We start from the raw sequence: 15,788 nt of genomic DNA on the forward strand, positions 1-15,788 counted from the left end.
TACACAAAAGAGCGTTAAAAAAAAAAGTATAGTACAAAGAATATTAAAATAAAAGTTTTTTGTTAATAATAATAATTGAAATAATAAAATAATAATGAGTTTTTTGAACTCGACTGCTAAAATCAGTCAAATATCTTTGGCGATGTCAAAGTATGTACGTAATACTTTGTACAATTAAAAACGCGTTATGAATAGAGAAATTATTATTTTTGCAAAATATCGTTTATTTAATTTTGACTGTAGAACAGTTGATTGCAATGGTCAATGTATTTTATTGACGAATGTTAGGCAACCCGAAAATTCAGTAAACTTTTAAAAATATTGTGTGTAAGTAGAATAGTTCACAAAATTATTTTTTGCTTTTACCAAATTACATCTTTAGGGGATGAAATCACTTCTTGAAGAAAATGTACATTTTCTTTTCAGCAAAATAACTACCGAGAATGGTTACACGTATAAGAAAACGTTTAAACGGAAGTTGCATCTCGTTTTCTTTTGCTCTACGCAATTAAGTATAGATAAAAATGAAAATATTCGTATTGTTCAAGTTATTCTTATCACCAAGCCCTAAAATTAATTTTTTATTCTTCGTAAATTTATATGAAAATCTCCATACCCCTTTTCACACTTTTCATAATCATTTTTTGTGATATTTCTTATAAATAAAAAAAAAATCAGTATAATTCATCAAATATTTAAAGTCTGTTTAGCAGCTTCATTATTCAAATGGTTTCAAACAGAGATATTTAATTATTATTAACATACATTTCACATAGCTTTCAATTATTTAAGCACGACAATATTATATGTATACTGACGACGACATAAAAGATGAAAGTATTTAAAATAAATCATTGACGAAGCATAATAATAGCAACGTACATTACTTCAATGTTATTTTATTACACTATTATGCAAATCGCACGATAAAAAAGGTGAAACTCTACTTTTTAACGTTAAAATATATAATTTTACGTATTTTTATGTAACCATACATATTTGCTTACAGTTGTATATGTAGATAGATGTATATTTCTTTTCCCCTTACAAAAGATTGCCAAGAAGGGGTCTTACATTAGTTTACAATATTACTCTAAAATCCATGCATCCATCCACACAATTCTACGCGATAGCTACCTATTCTTTATCTCCCTATTCTCTACCTATATACATTTCTACACACTTTAAATATTTTACCTTTTACATTTTTAACAATTGTATATGTATAATGATTACAGAAAATTATGTGCAATTATTATGTGTAACTATCATATAGTTTTCATATATAATTATATAATTATATAATCATATATATAATTATATATGATTACATACAAAATATGCCTACATATATTAAAATTATATAATTATAAGTATGCATTATTTTAAATAACAAATATAATCCGTAATTTTTGTACAATAGTAGCTGCGTTTTGTATTAGATAACTCTAGAAGGGTACGATACAAATAAGTAAAAGATAAAAATATTTTTTACCCGGTAAAAACTTTATATATATATATATATATAATTATATATAATTATATATAGAATTTTTTTCTGTGTAATTTATACTTTTATTGACTTCTATTTATTTATTTGTAACTTGTAAACAATTGTACATGCTTTGTTGTTTGATCGTATTCTGTAAGAGTTATCTAGTATAAAGCGCTACTATAAAAATTACGGATTATATTTTTTACAGTAATGATAATCTTCATAAAAATGTTTGAAACACAAATACTCGCCACACCATGCACAGCGCATAAAAGCGGCTTTTCTATAAATACTACATTTAGGTTTATGCTTTTCAATTTTAAAATAACAAAATTCCACAGGATTTTGAAAATGTTCGGGACGCGTTTCCAAATATCCGCGTTTTATACCACGAATATTTGAAAAGATTTTTGAATCTAGGAGAAGAAAACTGATTATGTGTTAAGGATTGTAATTTAATTATTTCATTACGGGAGTGCAAATTAATATCTTCCTCTTAAAGAATTACATTATCCGAAAATGTACGCACAAAGTTTTTCCAAATTCGGAATCCGAAGACGTCTAAGAGTTGAATGATACCCGTTGTCTTTTTGGGAATAGTGAAAAATGTAACTTCTTTACCTTGTGATATATGTTGCTCTAACTACTTGCTCTAACTACTTGACTCGGACAGTGTCCCGTCCATGAGTCAAGTAAAAGTATGCTTTTACGACCAGTATTCGGTAAATATACTTCGGTAAACCAAGTTTTGAAATGTTCTGCAGTGAGTTTTCCTGATTTGGAAGCCTGAGTGTATGTGTTAACTGGACGAAATAGAATTTCTTCCACTCTTGGTCCAAATGTTCCTGTAGACTCCTTCAAAACGATGTGAAAGAAGATTTCCACTTGCCGAAATAAGTGGCATAATGGTATAACTATGTGTTGTTGAAGATATACTTTGAACTGATGCCTCAATTATTTTCTCTCCTGATTTCGCTAATGTCCGCCCAGAATGTATTTCAAGGTTGAAGCCACTTTCGTCTGCGTTATAAACTTCTTCTGGTCCTACAGCTGGGATTAGCTTTTATAGTTGTAACAAATTCTTTTGCGACATTTTATATATTGTCTCCATTTTTTAATGTAAATTGCGTTTGGAATGTGGTGATTTTTCGAAAAACAATTCGGTGTACTTTTTTAAACTTCCAAATCCACAATTTACTTGTCCTTAATTCGGGTAGATCCACTTGATCCTTTGCCTCCAAGGCCCATAATCTTAAATTCATATCATGAATAATAGATTTTCTATCACAAGCTTCTTGAAATTTGTGCAGTATATATTCCGTAATAAATGCAAATTTATCTGCATTTGTTCCACCTTTTGCTATACTTGCAGTTTCCCACCTGTATAGTTGCTGATAAGATTTAACCTTGCGGAACTTGTGTTGTACTGCACGTAAAGTTCTACAGGCCTTTTTTCCACTTTTTCAAAACTCCACAGCATTTCTCTTATAACTGTAGTCAACTACGCCTCCTTCATCATCAACAATGCACTGTTCAGGTTCGAAACTGCCTTCATCTTCTTCTTTTTCTTCAGGCGTAATATATTCTACAATTTGCGTGGTATGTGGCTCCGATGGATCGTCAAAATCAAGCACGTAATTATGATCTATCAATATTACTAAACGTGTGTCTTGAGTTTTTTGTAAAATACTTTTAATTTTGTCATGTACTTCAATTTCCATTGGTGTAATAAGTGTTTGTGTTATACTCCCAATTTGAAACGTAGTAGCTAACATGTTTATTATGTTTGCTACATTAAACGGCGTCATTTTAAAGAAATTTCTGTCAAGTAATGATTACTAACTTTTCAACAGAATGGTAACTGATTGACGTCGCAAATGAAACTGGAAATGATACTTTCTCCGACATATTTATATGACTCAAAAGACGCAATTACATGAATTTATTTGCACGAATAGATTTTGCGCAAATAGCTTAAACGTTAGAAAATAGATTTTCAAGAAATCTCTTTATCTAATCTTATTTATCGTTTGGTATGCAAAATACAGTCTAGTTATCATTGTGACTGCGTTATTATACATTGAAAAATAGAGTTCCAGACAATATCTTATTTACCGTCTGGTATGCAAAATTAAGAGGCGCGGTCGCGTGTCGCGCCAAATAACTCGCAAAGCGAAAACAAACCGAGTTTGTTTTTAATCTAGACATCAAGGTGATTCTACGTTATTAAACGTTAGAAAATAGAATTTCAGGAAAAATTTTATTTATTGTGCATAATAATGTAATAAAATAGCATAATAGTGCATAAATAAACGATATTTTGCAAAAATAATAATTTCTTTATTCATAACTTGTTTTTAATTGTACAAAGTATTACGTACATACTTTAACATCGCCAAAGATATTTGACTAATTTTAGCAGTCAAGTTCAAAAAACTCATTATTATTTTATTATTTCAATTATTATTGTTATTAAAAAACTCTTATTTTAATATTTTTTGTACTATACTCATTTGTCTTTAACACTCTTTCGCGTAATACGCGATGAGCGAGAAAAATCGAGCGCACGAACAGGGTGCGTATAGCGTGCAAATATAAGAAGTTTATTATTTTTCAAGAATGGTACATAGGAATGACACTTTATTATATATGGTTGAATTTGTATAAAAATAAGCTTTAATTTGGCTAAAAAAAATGTTTTTTAATTAAAAAAAACGTTGGGTAATGCGGGTATTTCGTTAAACAATAAAAAAAAATTTTTTTTAATTATTGTTAATTAATTATTGTTAATTATTGTTAATTATTGTTAAAGTACTTTTCAAACTATTCAACTTTTATTCAGAACATTTTTTTCTATCTCTCATAGTTTCAACAATATTCGCTTAGAAAGAAAAAAACCGATCTTTTGTAAAAGGGTGTTTCATCCCCTTAAACTGAAATTGGGCACAAATAAAAAATATTTTTGTGTTACGGATGGACTCCTCTATGTGTACACCAAATTTCAGATTTTTTTAAATTTCCGTGTTCGCAAACCTTTCTTGTCAGTAAATATAAATCTAAATTTTTATATTTTTTGATAATACAAATTGAAGATTAATTTAAAATAAATGAGATAAAATAAAAGTAAATGTTCAAAAAAAGAACAAGATAAGAATACTTGTAAGAAAACATATGTTATTAGGAGTACAAATTGAAAACCGCCGTTTTCCAGTAGATGGCGCCAGCGGTAAATGCTGGCGCCAAACGTTAGATCAAAAATTTTAAATGTAAGGTTGGGCATCTGGCAACAATTCCTTATCATTGCAGTTGTGAATTTTTATCGGCGTTATATATTTTTTTGTGATCAAAAATGTCGAAATTTGTGCCCAATAAGCGTCATTTGCGGGAAGTTTTGCTTTTTGCCTTCAATTCAAAAAATCTGCGGCTGAGGCGCGTCGAATGATTGTAAAAACTTATGGTGAGGCTTCCATTAGTGAAAGAACGTGTCGAGAATGGTTCCAACGCTTCAAAAGTGGTGATTTCGGCGTAGAAGACAAGGAGCGTCCCGGACAGGTGAAAAAGTTTGACGCACAATTGGAAACATTACTGAATGAAGATTCATCTCAAACGCAACAGGAGCTTGCAGATTCATTGGGCGTGACTCAACAAGCTATTTCACATCGTTTGAAAACCATGGGAATGATCCAAAAGCATGGACACTGGGTGCCATACGAATTAAAGCCGAGAGACGTCGAACGGCGTTTTTTCGCGTGCGAACAGCTGCTCCAACAGCAAAAACGGAAGGGTTTTCTGCATCGTATTGTAACCGGCGATGAAAAGTGGATCCATTATGATAATCCAAAGCGAAAAAAATCGTGGGGCTACCGCGGCCATGCATCAACATCGACGGCCAAGCCAAACATCCATGGCTCGAAGCTCATGCTGTGTATTTGGTGGGACCAGCTCGGCGTGATTTATTATGAGCTGTTGCAACCGGGTGAAACCATCACAGGAGCTCGCTACCGAACACAACTAATGCGTTTGAGCCGAGCATGGCAGGCAAAACGGCCACAATACGAGCAAAGACACGAAAAAGTGATGTTGCTACACGACAACGCTCGGCTACATGTTGCTCAGGTCGTTAAAACCTATCTGGAAACATTGAAATGGGACGTCTTACCTCATCCGCCGTATTCTCCTGACATCGCCCCTTCAGATTACCACTTGTTCCGATCAATGGCGCATGGCCTGGCTGAGCAGCACTTCCATTATTACCAAGAGGCCAAAAACTGGGTCGATTCGTGGATCGCCGCAAAAGATGAGCAGTTTTTTCAACGCGGGATTCGTATGCTGCCCGAAAGGTGGAAGAAAGTAGTGGCCAGCGATGGACAATACTTTCAAGAATAAATATGTAACCATTTTTCAACAATCAATCCTCAAATTTTGACAAAAAACGGCGGTTTTCAATTTGTACTCCTAATATATAATTATAATGAAATATTTTATTTGTTAAAAATGATTAAGGATTTTATACAATACAAGGATATTATACAATTATATTACAAATTTGCAATTATAATCTAATTTTTAAACAAAATAAACTTTATAATTATTATTTATTATAAACAAACAAAGTATTTATTCATTTTTACTCGGGATCCGCGCTTTTACAACTTGTTCGTGAGAAGGACTGGAGGGGCCACCCGGCCCGCCTGGCAGCCCTGCATGAACGTAAAAATAACGTGGTCCCTAAAATCAATCCCCAGGCATCAATGCAATGCACTGTACAATAAAAATAAGAATATTTCTTAAACACTATAATGTATAAGTAAATAAAATAAATATTCTTATACATTAAGTTGCATCAATGATTCAATAATAAATGCAACTTTATGTGTAAAAGCATCTTCATGAAACATTTCTTACATGGATAGGCAAATGCGGTTTTACTGAAATGCTAGTAAATTTGATAATAGCTTTACGAATTTTTCTGAGTGTGAATGTTACCACTTGCAAACAAAGCTTTTAATTTAAATTATTTTAATAAATAAAACAATTATAGTTTTTTTTAATTATTTAAACAATTGTAGTTTTTCTTAAATTAATTTACTGAAAATTTTTAATTTGTTTAAAATTTAGAAAAATATTATTTATTGTTTAAATGTTCAATTGATAGTACATTGTACATGGAAAAGAAGAAATAAAATGTAAAATAAAGATATTGCTTAATAAATTGGAAAAGATAATTAGTTGCTATTAATAATGTACTAAAGAAGACACAAGGCGGCAGGAGGACAGGACCGCTTCAGGCGCTGTAATGCCTTACTACGCCACTGCATATGTGTGCGCATTACGATAGTATTATATGATAATAGAAATTATGTGTTATATACATTATTTTATTTTCCATGCATTATGCTAATTAGAATTTGATTTACAATGTAAATCGCATTAATAATAAACTAGTTCCAGCAGTGCTCGCTAAGTTAATAGACTAGTCGGTAGTATACTAACATTAAAAATATTACATTAAAGTGCAAAAGAACGTGTTGCGAAAGAAAAGAAAAGTGTTCCTTAATAATAGAAATTGAGAAGTAATTTCTCATAGGTATTAAATTTGTTAATACTTATATACCAGTCATAATTAATTCAGGCACGTTACCCAAATAAATTTCTTGCGTGCAAGTTTTACACGCAATATGCATGAGAATTTTGTAACAGATTAGCATGAATTTTATTTGAAGAACGTGTTACATCGTGTATATTGCTTACAAGTGGTTAATAGCGTTTTCTACTGCAATGGTTTTTAACCCAGATTCATTGCCATTTGCCGGAATTATTGAATTAGAATGGACGATCATTCGTTTCGGTAAATGGCGACGAACACGGATTAAAAACCATTGCAGACGGCTAACATATTGCTAGTCGTTTGCTCATAATTTAACAATACAGTGCACAACTTTTCAGAATAGTATATTATGCAACATGGGGCCGAGATTTGCCGTTCTTGACTGAGGACGATGTTTTCAGTACGAAACGCAGCTACACGCGCAAAACGCGCGTAGTACAGCCGAAAGCTAAAAACAGCGTCCAAAGTCGAGAACACGCTCGACCTCATGAAAGTACGTTTTTTGCGGAATTCGAACAAGCGCGTTTTGCGCGTGTAGCTGCGTTTCGTACTGAAAACATCGTCCTCAGTCAAGAACGACAAATCTCTTTTTTTTTGTCACTGCCTGTCCCGGTTGTAGGTTATAAGACATCAATATACTACCTTCGCTTTAATATTAATTTTGCTGTCCATGGACAGCAATATCCCTCACCCCAAAGATTATCCATTTACGGCCATATTTCCAACTGTCTCAGAATGTCGCAAAAAACGTGCTTTTGTTTGCATAAAATATGTTGTGTGTAAATATTTAACAACTCACGCTCAAAAACGATTTATATTGTGCAAGCAAAACCGTGTTTTAATGTGCTATTATATAGGTAACAAATAGCCAGCAAACTTTGCGCTCAATACTCTTATTAATAAACATGTAAGACGTATGCCAATTGAATGAACAATGTTCGTACATTGTTTGTATGACTTCCAAACTATTAAAATATAAATTTTAATAATAAGTAAAATTTAGAAATATAATTAATCCAAATAAATGTTTTCAAAAATGCACAATTACTTCTAAATTATAATGTAGAAGTATTGCAATATGAAAAATTATACATTTAAGATGGTAACATTTTAAATAAAGAATCAAACGGTTTTTGTGATAATTGTAAAATATTTATATCTCAAATTTATATTTATCTAATTTTTGACAAATGTTAGAGATTTATTTTGTTAAAACTGCTTTGTTCTACGTATCATCTTAGCGCTATACTTATTTGCCATATTATATATAAATGAAACGTGTTATTATGGAAAATAATCTAGAAAATATTTGAAGGATAAATGTCTAGCAAATGAGGCGCAAGAAAGACTCCTGCGCAAGCAAAATCTTGTCCTAGAGCGTTGTCATATATAAATAACAAATCGCCAGCATATTGTACATACGTGATGCTTGCATATATTATACGCATATTGCATGCACATATTGTTAGCGTATTGATGTACAATATGTATGCATATTACTTGTTGATTTGGCATGCATCTCACTTGTTTATGACAAGAATGTTGCGAGTAAAGTTTCCTGGCGATTTGTTATTTATATGACAACGTACTAGGACAAGGTTTTGCTTGCGTGTAAGAATCTCTTTTGCGCGTGATTTGTTGGACATTTACCAGCCAAATGTTTTCTGGGTAATCATCGATTACCCAGGAACTCTCTATGCATATAATAATAATTATAATCATACCGGTGATCAAAAAAATATTGTTTTAGAATGTAAATATGTAAACTTTTAGAATATTTAAATTGTGTGCAATAAATAGAGAGATATAACAATGCAATGTGTTTAAAATCAAATCAAATAAAGATTTAAATCATTTCTTTAATGTTTCCAATGTAAAAGAGCAAAAAAATAACATCAGAAAAAAATTTATTGAAAACATTTTTTATAATGTTTTAAATACTTTTTTTTAATAAGTAATATATATTATAAGCACCATAATTTCTCTCAAGTTTCTTTTTAATTATTGATGAGGGAATAATAATTGAAATATTCTAAAAGTATAATATAATTAGATATAAATTATATACAGTATAATAATCCTCCTTTGCATGATTAATTTTTAATTATTTATTGTTTAAAAAATAATTTTTTATCAAAATTATCTATTTAAAAAGATTTTTATGTTGAGACCAATAATCAATTAGTTTTACAGAACTTTCTATTTCAATTATTGTCCAATAAATTTAAAATATAAAAAGCTAACTTATAATTAATTTTTTTCTAGATATTTTGTCTACTCAAACACAATTCGATATAGTTAAATATATTGGTTATTGTAATTCAAACTGCGTTTCAATGTCAATGATAAGAAGAATCACATTAGACGAGGAAATGAAAAAAAATCCTCAATTGAAGCTATCCGATATACAATCACTGAGAGAATGGTGCGAGAAACAACCCCACTTACCAAAAATTGAGGATAGCTTTCTCGCTTTGTTTCTTCACAGAAATTATTATAACGTAGAATTTGCTAAAAATACAATCGAGAATTATTACACGACTAGGACGCATTTACCAAAATTATTTTGCAATCGAGATCCACTCGTTGAAAAAGAACTACAACAAGCCTTCAAAGTCACGTAAGCAACTTTATCCATATTAGTGAAGTAATATACAATAGTAATAGTATAAATTCATATATTTATATGCATGCATGCATGTACAACTCTCACAAACTGTTATAATTGTATTAATATGTAGATAACGTCATGTGTATAAAATCACTAATTTATAATATATGAGGTATTAAATATAATACACATTTTTAAAAGTGTACTAAAAAATAAAATAATATTCGGATAAATAAAATAAATTTTACAAAGTATATAGGTATACTATATTTAATTGTAAGTTTTTAACAGTAATGAAGAATATTTTTACTAATATTTTTTATATCGTCTATTAATAAATTGAGATAAATCAATTTGATTTAAAAAGGCTTTTTTCCCCTCTGAATGGAGTAACGAATGATGGTTACACGCTGATGTATGCAACACTTCTGGATGGTGATCCTTCACACTTTAACTTGAATGCAACAATCAAATATATCCTGATGTTAAGCGACATTATTTATCTAACGGATGGTACAAATAATGGTTATGTCTTTATTGGCAATGCAGATAAACTATCTTTTGGTCATATCGCAAAAATAAGACCATTAGCAACCAAGATAGCTTTAGACTATATTCAAGAGGCAATGCCAGTACGTCTAAAAGACCTCCATGTCATAAACGTACCACCTGCCATGGAATTGCTCATGAATATTGCCAAACCTTTTATGAAGAAAGAAATGATAGACATGGTAAATATAACTGATTAATTTTATTGAAAATAAGTTTCATTGTAATTATTTATTATCAGTATCCGCATTTTTAAGAAATGCGTTTATTAAATAATAGCAATTAAATAATTCTGTAATGTCACAAACCATTATTTTTAAACAATAATAAACAATTCTAAACAAAAAATAAGATTAAGATTAATAATGTGCACAAATGAAGAAAAACATTTTTTATTTTAAATATTATTTCAGCCAGAATATTGTTTGCAATATAAAGAATATTCTTTACAATGTTGTGAAATGCTTGTTAGCAAAGTAAATTGCTTGTCGATTTAATTTATGATACTATGTATTCCAGCTTCTATTTATAACTATGTTTCAAGACCAACACGAAATCGACGTGCAGTTTACATGAAGTCTAGAAATTATAAAAATTCATAAAAATATTATTAAGCACCAAGACTCGACTTGATCAAACAATTGTTTTGTTTAATTATTTAATTCAATTATTTTTACGTTATTTTTAATTACTTTTATAGATTTAAATAAACTTAGAATTATGCAAAATATAATTTTTGAGCGTTATCGATAAACGTAAAAATATCTGTCTCCTTATATAAATATTAAAATTTTAATTTTAAAAATGAACCTCAAGTTTTAATACTACTATAATCTATTTGGTATTCAAATAAATTTCTTCTAAATTTTTTTAACTTTTCTAGATACATTTTCATTCATCGTTGGAAAGCCTTTCCAAGTACATTTCGATAGACGCGCTGCCGAATGAGGCGTATGGAAATGGAGGTTCAATACAAGAATTAAACGAAATTCAAATAAAGCGAATCGAAGACTATCGTGAATGGTTCCTGCAGGACGAAGCAACCGGACGTGTTAACGAAGCGTTGAGAATTGGCAAGAGCAAGTCAGCGAGTGATTTGTTCGGTGTAGAGGGTAACTTTAGAAAACTCGACATAGATTAATGAAACTGTAGATATAATCTTATAATATTTATAACTAACAATTTATAAACATATACAAATACGATTATAACTAATTATTACATTCTTATGTACGATTTCTTTTTGTAGTATTATTTTGTACTTTACAAGGTTTTACGTAAATATGTAATTGATGTGCAGTGTATCTATCTGAATCAATTCTCTGCAAAGGTTATGGAAGGTGTTGTAAACCCTAGTGATTTTTCGATTTTAAATAAATTAATAGATGGTAAAGGAAATAAATAGACTTTTTTTCTTAAAAAAAATTATTAATAATAAAAATCTCTTTATTCAAGACCGTTATATTTACTATACTTTATTAGTAATTCTTATAGAATAACTAAGAATTTGTTTAATATGATAACATAAAAAATCAAGTTTAATTACAAAATTGGTTAGTAACAAAAAGTAAAAAAAGCTGCAGCAAAAATGAAATAATAAAATCGGTAGTCCATTTATCTATGATTAACCGTTAAACACGTAAGTGGGTCTAAGAGACCCCATATAAAGTTTTGAACGCTTGCTATGTGAAGACGGAATGAGATAGGAAGTTCGAACCAAGACGTAAAAAAAGTTTGAAATCTTCTCTTTCGATTGATATGGTTGATCAACTTCTTTGGTCAACTAGAATTCGAACGGCACGGCAGCAAAATTTTGTTAGGGTCAATGCGACCTATATAGTGTGTAAGTGAAACTTTTTTTGTGAGTAGTTTACATAAAAAAGCTGGACAAAATACGTTCAAACAGGTCAATTCGCAGATGTTACTTGCATATACTCTGTCTAAAGTTGGAATACTATCAAATGCTCTAGAAAAAGGAGTTTTTCCAAAATATATCATGAAGCACATCAATTTTCAATTTTAGACACGATTTAATTAAAAATACCTCATATTTGCCTTGTTACATAAGTACATTTTTTAATAGAAATGACAATGATAAAATTTTTTTTTTAAGTATAAATCTTTACTTTTAAAACGCCGTATTGTAAAGTTCTTCAAAGTTTTTTGTTGCAAAGATATGATTTTTTTTTTTAAGTGGATTTTTAGATGCCCAAAAATACCTCATATTCTCCATATTACATAATTATACTTTTTAAAAGGAATGACTTTGCCAAATTTTATTTTGAAAGTGTGACTCTTTAGCTTTAAAACGCCGTATTTGAAAGTCCTTAAACGTTCTTTGTTGCGAAGATATGATTTTTTGACGGAAAAGTGGATTTTTGACCAATTTCTCATTTTTGCTTAATGGTTTTTTTTTTATAACTTCACAATAAATTATTTTTTGGCAATGCCGATTGTGCAGTCACACTCCTGAGATTTTGACCTTTAAAAAAAAATCGTAAAAAATATTGATTGTAATCAAAGTTATAGCTTCTTAAAGTTGAAAAAGTCTCCCAGACCCAAAAATGTTTCCGTATTTTACAGAATCAGTGTGTTTAAGAGTTAATAGAAATTAACGTTTTTTTAGTGAAAGAATACGTACATGACTAAAATTTTGCGATATTCATATTCACCATGTAAATAATATCTATCTGATATGTCACACGAGCAAAAACAATATTAAACAATAAAAAAGAGTTGGTAAAGAAAAAAAATTTTTTTAAGCATGACGCGATTACGCGTCATGTTTAAAAAATCTTTCAAATTTTTTATATAATAAAGTATTTATTAACGATCCATAAGATAAATGTGTACAACAGCTTTTCATATCAAAATAAATAATATGTTACGTTCGTTTTTCTAAATTTTATTATATTGTATATTTTAGACAAACTGTACAAAGTTTGAGTAATTTATAGATATATCGGTATATTTTAATAAAATCACGATTTTACGTCATGAATAAATATAATGAAATATTTATGATTAGGCCGTTAAGAAACCGTGAGACACTGTATTTTTTTTTTTACTAAAACAATTTGAAATCTAAAGTCCAATCAAGACAGACAATAATTTTCTTACAAACCTTTTTTAAAATATTAATTTTTTACTATAATATTTTTTAAATATTTAATAAAACATTGTTTGCTAATCGGATGTTTAGTTCGTAGTCTGTAGTTTGTATCCGGACTTGAACAAATAAAACCTTAAATGTTAATCACTATATCGTGCATTCTGACACTGCTACTAAGGTTATAGAATATGAATTAATATACATTTTTGTAAAAAAATGTTTTCCTTAGCAAACAAAAGCTAGGTATCAGATGTTAAATGTTAAAATAATATTACATACATCACTATCAGTTTATTAAAATGTTAATCCAGCTTTTACAAAACTGACTTATTAAAAATTCAAACTTTTATATATAATTATTTTGTTATAAGTATAGTTGCGTACGTGCTTGCAAAAATTACAATAAATGTTATAATAAAAAAAATATAAATTTTGACAATATTTTTGATAAAGTATATTAAAAATAAAAACTTAAAAAAAGACTTGCTAAAAATGTAACTATTAAAAATTATAGTATTATATGGTATGTTAAAATTTCTATTATATTTAAAACATTTTGTCCAAAATTGTTCAATAAATATAGCGACTGCAACGTTTTTTTTTTCAATGAATAAATAGTTAAACGTACAAAATATAAAATAAATTATTTTGGTTAAATATTTTTTTACTTACCCATGATGCAAATGCAAATCTATTAAATTCGTTGCTCAACTAGTTAAAAAATGTAGACATCGATTATATAATCCTAATAAAACTTAATGCCTAATTTAATTTTTTATCAACAAGTTTATTCGTGTACAGAATTGCAAATAAAATAAATTTCTTGCATTTTTAAGATTATTTTCTAAACTTTTGCTGTGTATATAGTTTTTTATAAATATATTATTGCAATATTAAATAAAACTAATTAAAATAAATATTATTTCACCACATTAGCAAGTTTAATATATTTATAACATGTAAATTGCGCTTTCTTATCTGTATCTACATTTTTTCCAAAAGATAGTAACTGCGTGTAGTAGCTCAAAGTAAAAAATGGAAAAAAAATTAATGTCGAATCAACATCGATTTGATGTCGAAATCGTCAAACTGATGTCATTTTGAGATAGATCATGCTGGAAGCGACTATCAGATGTTCCGATTAATCTCTGTATACAGGGTGTTTGTTGAAAAGCGCCCACTAATAATGTTATTCCTTGCTAAAAACTGAGTCGAAAAATCTTGAATCATTTTTTTCTTTTATGCTTAATAAAGCAGTAATTATTGAGTAAAACTAATCCAATCAGCGTCATCCTTTAAATAGACATACAATGAAGTTGTAGAGGTAACTAATAACATAGCGGCGAGCGCTCACGTATACACTATCAGGCGCGCGGTTCACCGACGTACGTCTGTTTAAAGGACGGCGCTGATAGAATTAGCTTTACTCATTAATTACTGCTTTATTAATCATCATGTAAAAAAATGGTTTAAGACTTTTTAACTCAATTTTTAGTAAGGAATATGTAATTAGTGGGCGCTTTTTAAGAAACACTTTGTATATCACAAATTGACAACGTAATGCATTTTTCCTAGATTTGTCTTAATACTAGTTTACTGCATTATTTATTAGCGTAACGTAATCTTCGGCACGCCAATGACAAAGATTATTTCACATGGCATTCACGTTTTTCTTATAGTCACTCTAGTACACTTGAATAGATATAATTTCTTCTTGATGACACAAATGCTTTTAAAGTGCGTCACATATTTAATAATAAAGTACTATATAGATATAATTTGCTTTAACTTGCTTATAAAACGACAAAAATTTATACAGATTACATTTATATAGACTAAAAGGTCTTATTATTTTTTATTTCAGGTCATTTATACATCTTGAATCAATCAATATTTTTTTGACACGTCTGTATAGATTTTAGATTTGCAAATAATTGATTATTTTACAATAGTTACAAAAATATCTTTTCTAACGTTTAAAAAAGAATTTGTAAAAAACATTTGAGTGTCAAAAAATAAATAGACTAAATTTCAAGTTTATAATATTTATACCTTTTTTAAAGAAAATTTCTAAAGAAACAATATTAAAATGGTACCAAAAATAAAAATACTCTTTAATTTATTCTTAAATATTGACAGAGATATAGATAATCTGTTATATAAATAAGCGATACGGTTAATAAATCACGTGCAACAAATAAATATTAGTACTGATATACATATATATATAAATGTGTGTGTATAATGAGTTTTTACTTTTTTAATTATCTAAGAATATCGTGTTTTTGTCAGTATTAATAAAGCGCAATGTTTAGTTTCTGACAAATTGTCATTTTAAAAGATCTGTATCAGTATCAGCAATTTTCTTGTATTTTCCTGTATATTTTAATTTTTATATTACACGTATAAGTAC

At 29.0% G+C, this 15,788-nt stretch overlaps 1 protein-coding gene across 1 annotated transcript; it reads left to right on the forward strand.

The window, feature by feature from the left end:
* The first annotated feature begins 6,921 nt into the window (after positions 1-6,921).
* On the forward strand, positions 6,922-11,665 carry LOC105198290 (alpha-tocopherol transfer protein-like). Its single transcript, XM_039445895.1, has 4 exons — positions 6,922-7,082; positions 9,369-9,723; positions 10,082-10,445; positions 11,147-11,665. The coding sequence occupies exons 2-4, from the start codon at positions 9,440-9,442 to the stop codon at positions 11,402-11,404; spliced, it is 906 nt and encodes a 301-aa protein (XP_039301829.1). The 5' UTR covers positions 6,922-7,082; positions 9,369-9,439; the 3' UTR covers positions 11,405-11,665.
* Positions 11,666-15,788: the final 4,123 nt, after the last annotated feature.

Source organism: Solenopsis invicta, chromosome 2, assembly GCF_016802725.1.
Source record: "Solenopsis invicta isolate M01_SB chromosome 2, UNIL_Sinv_3.0, whole genome shotgun sequence".
Classification (NCBI taxonomy): Eukaryota; Metazoa; Arthropoda; class Insecta; order Hymenoptera; family Formicidae; genus Solenopsis; species Solenopsis invicta.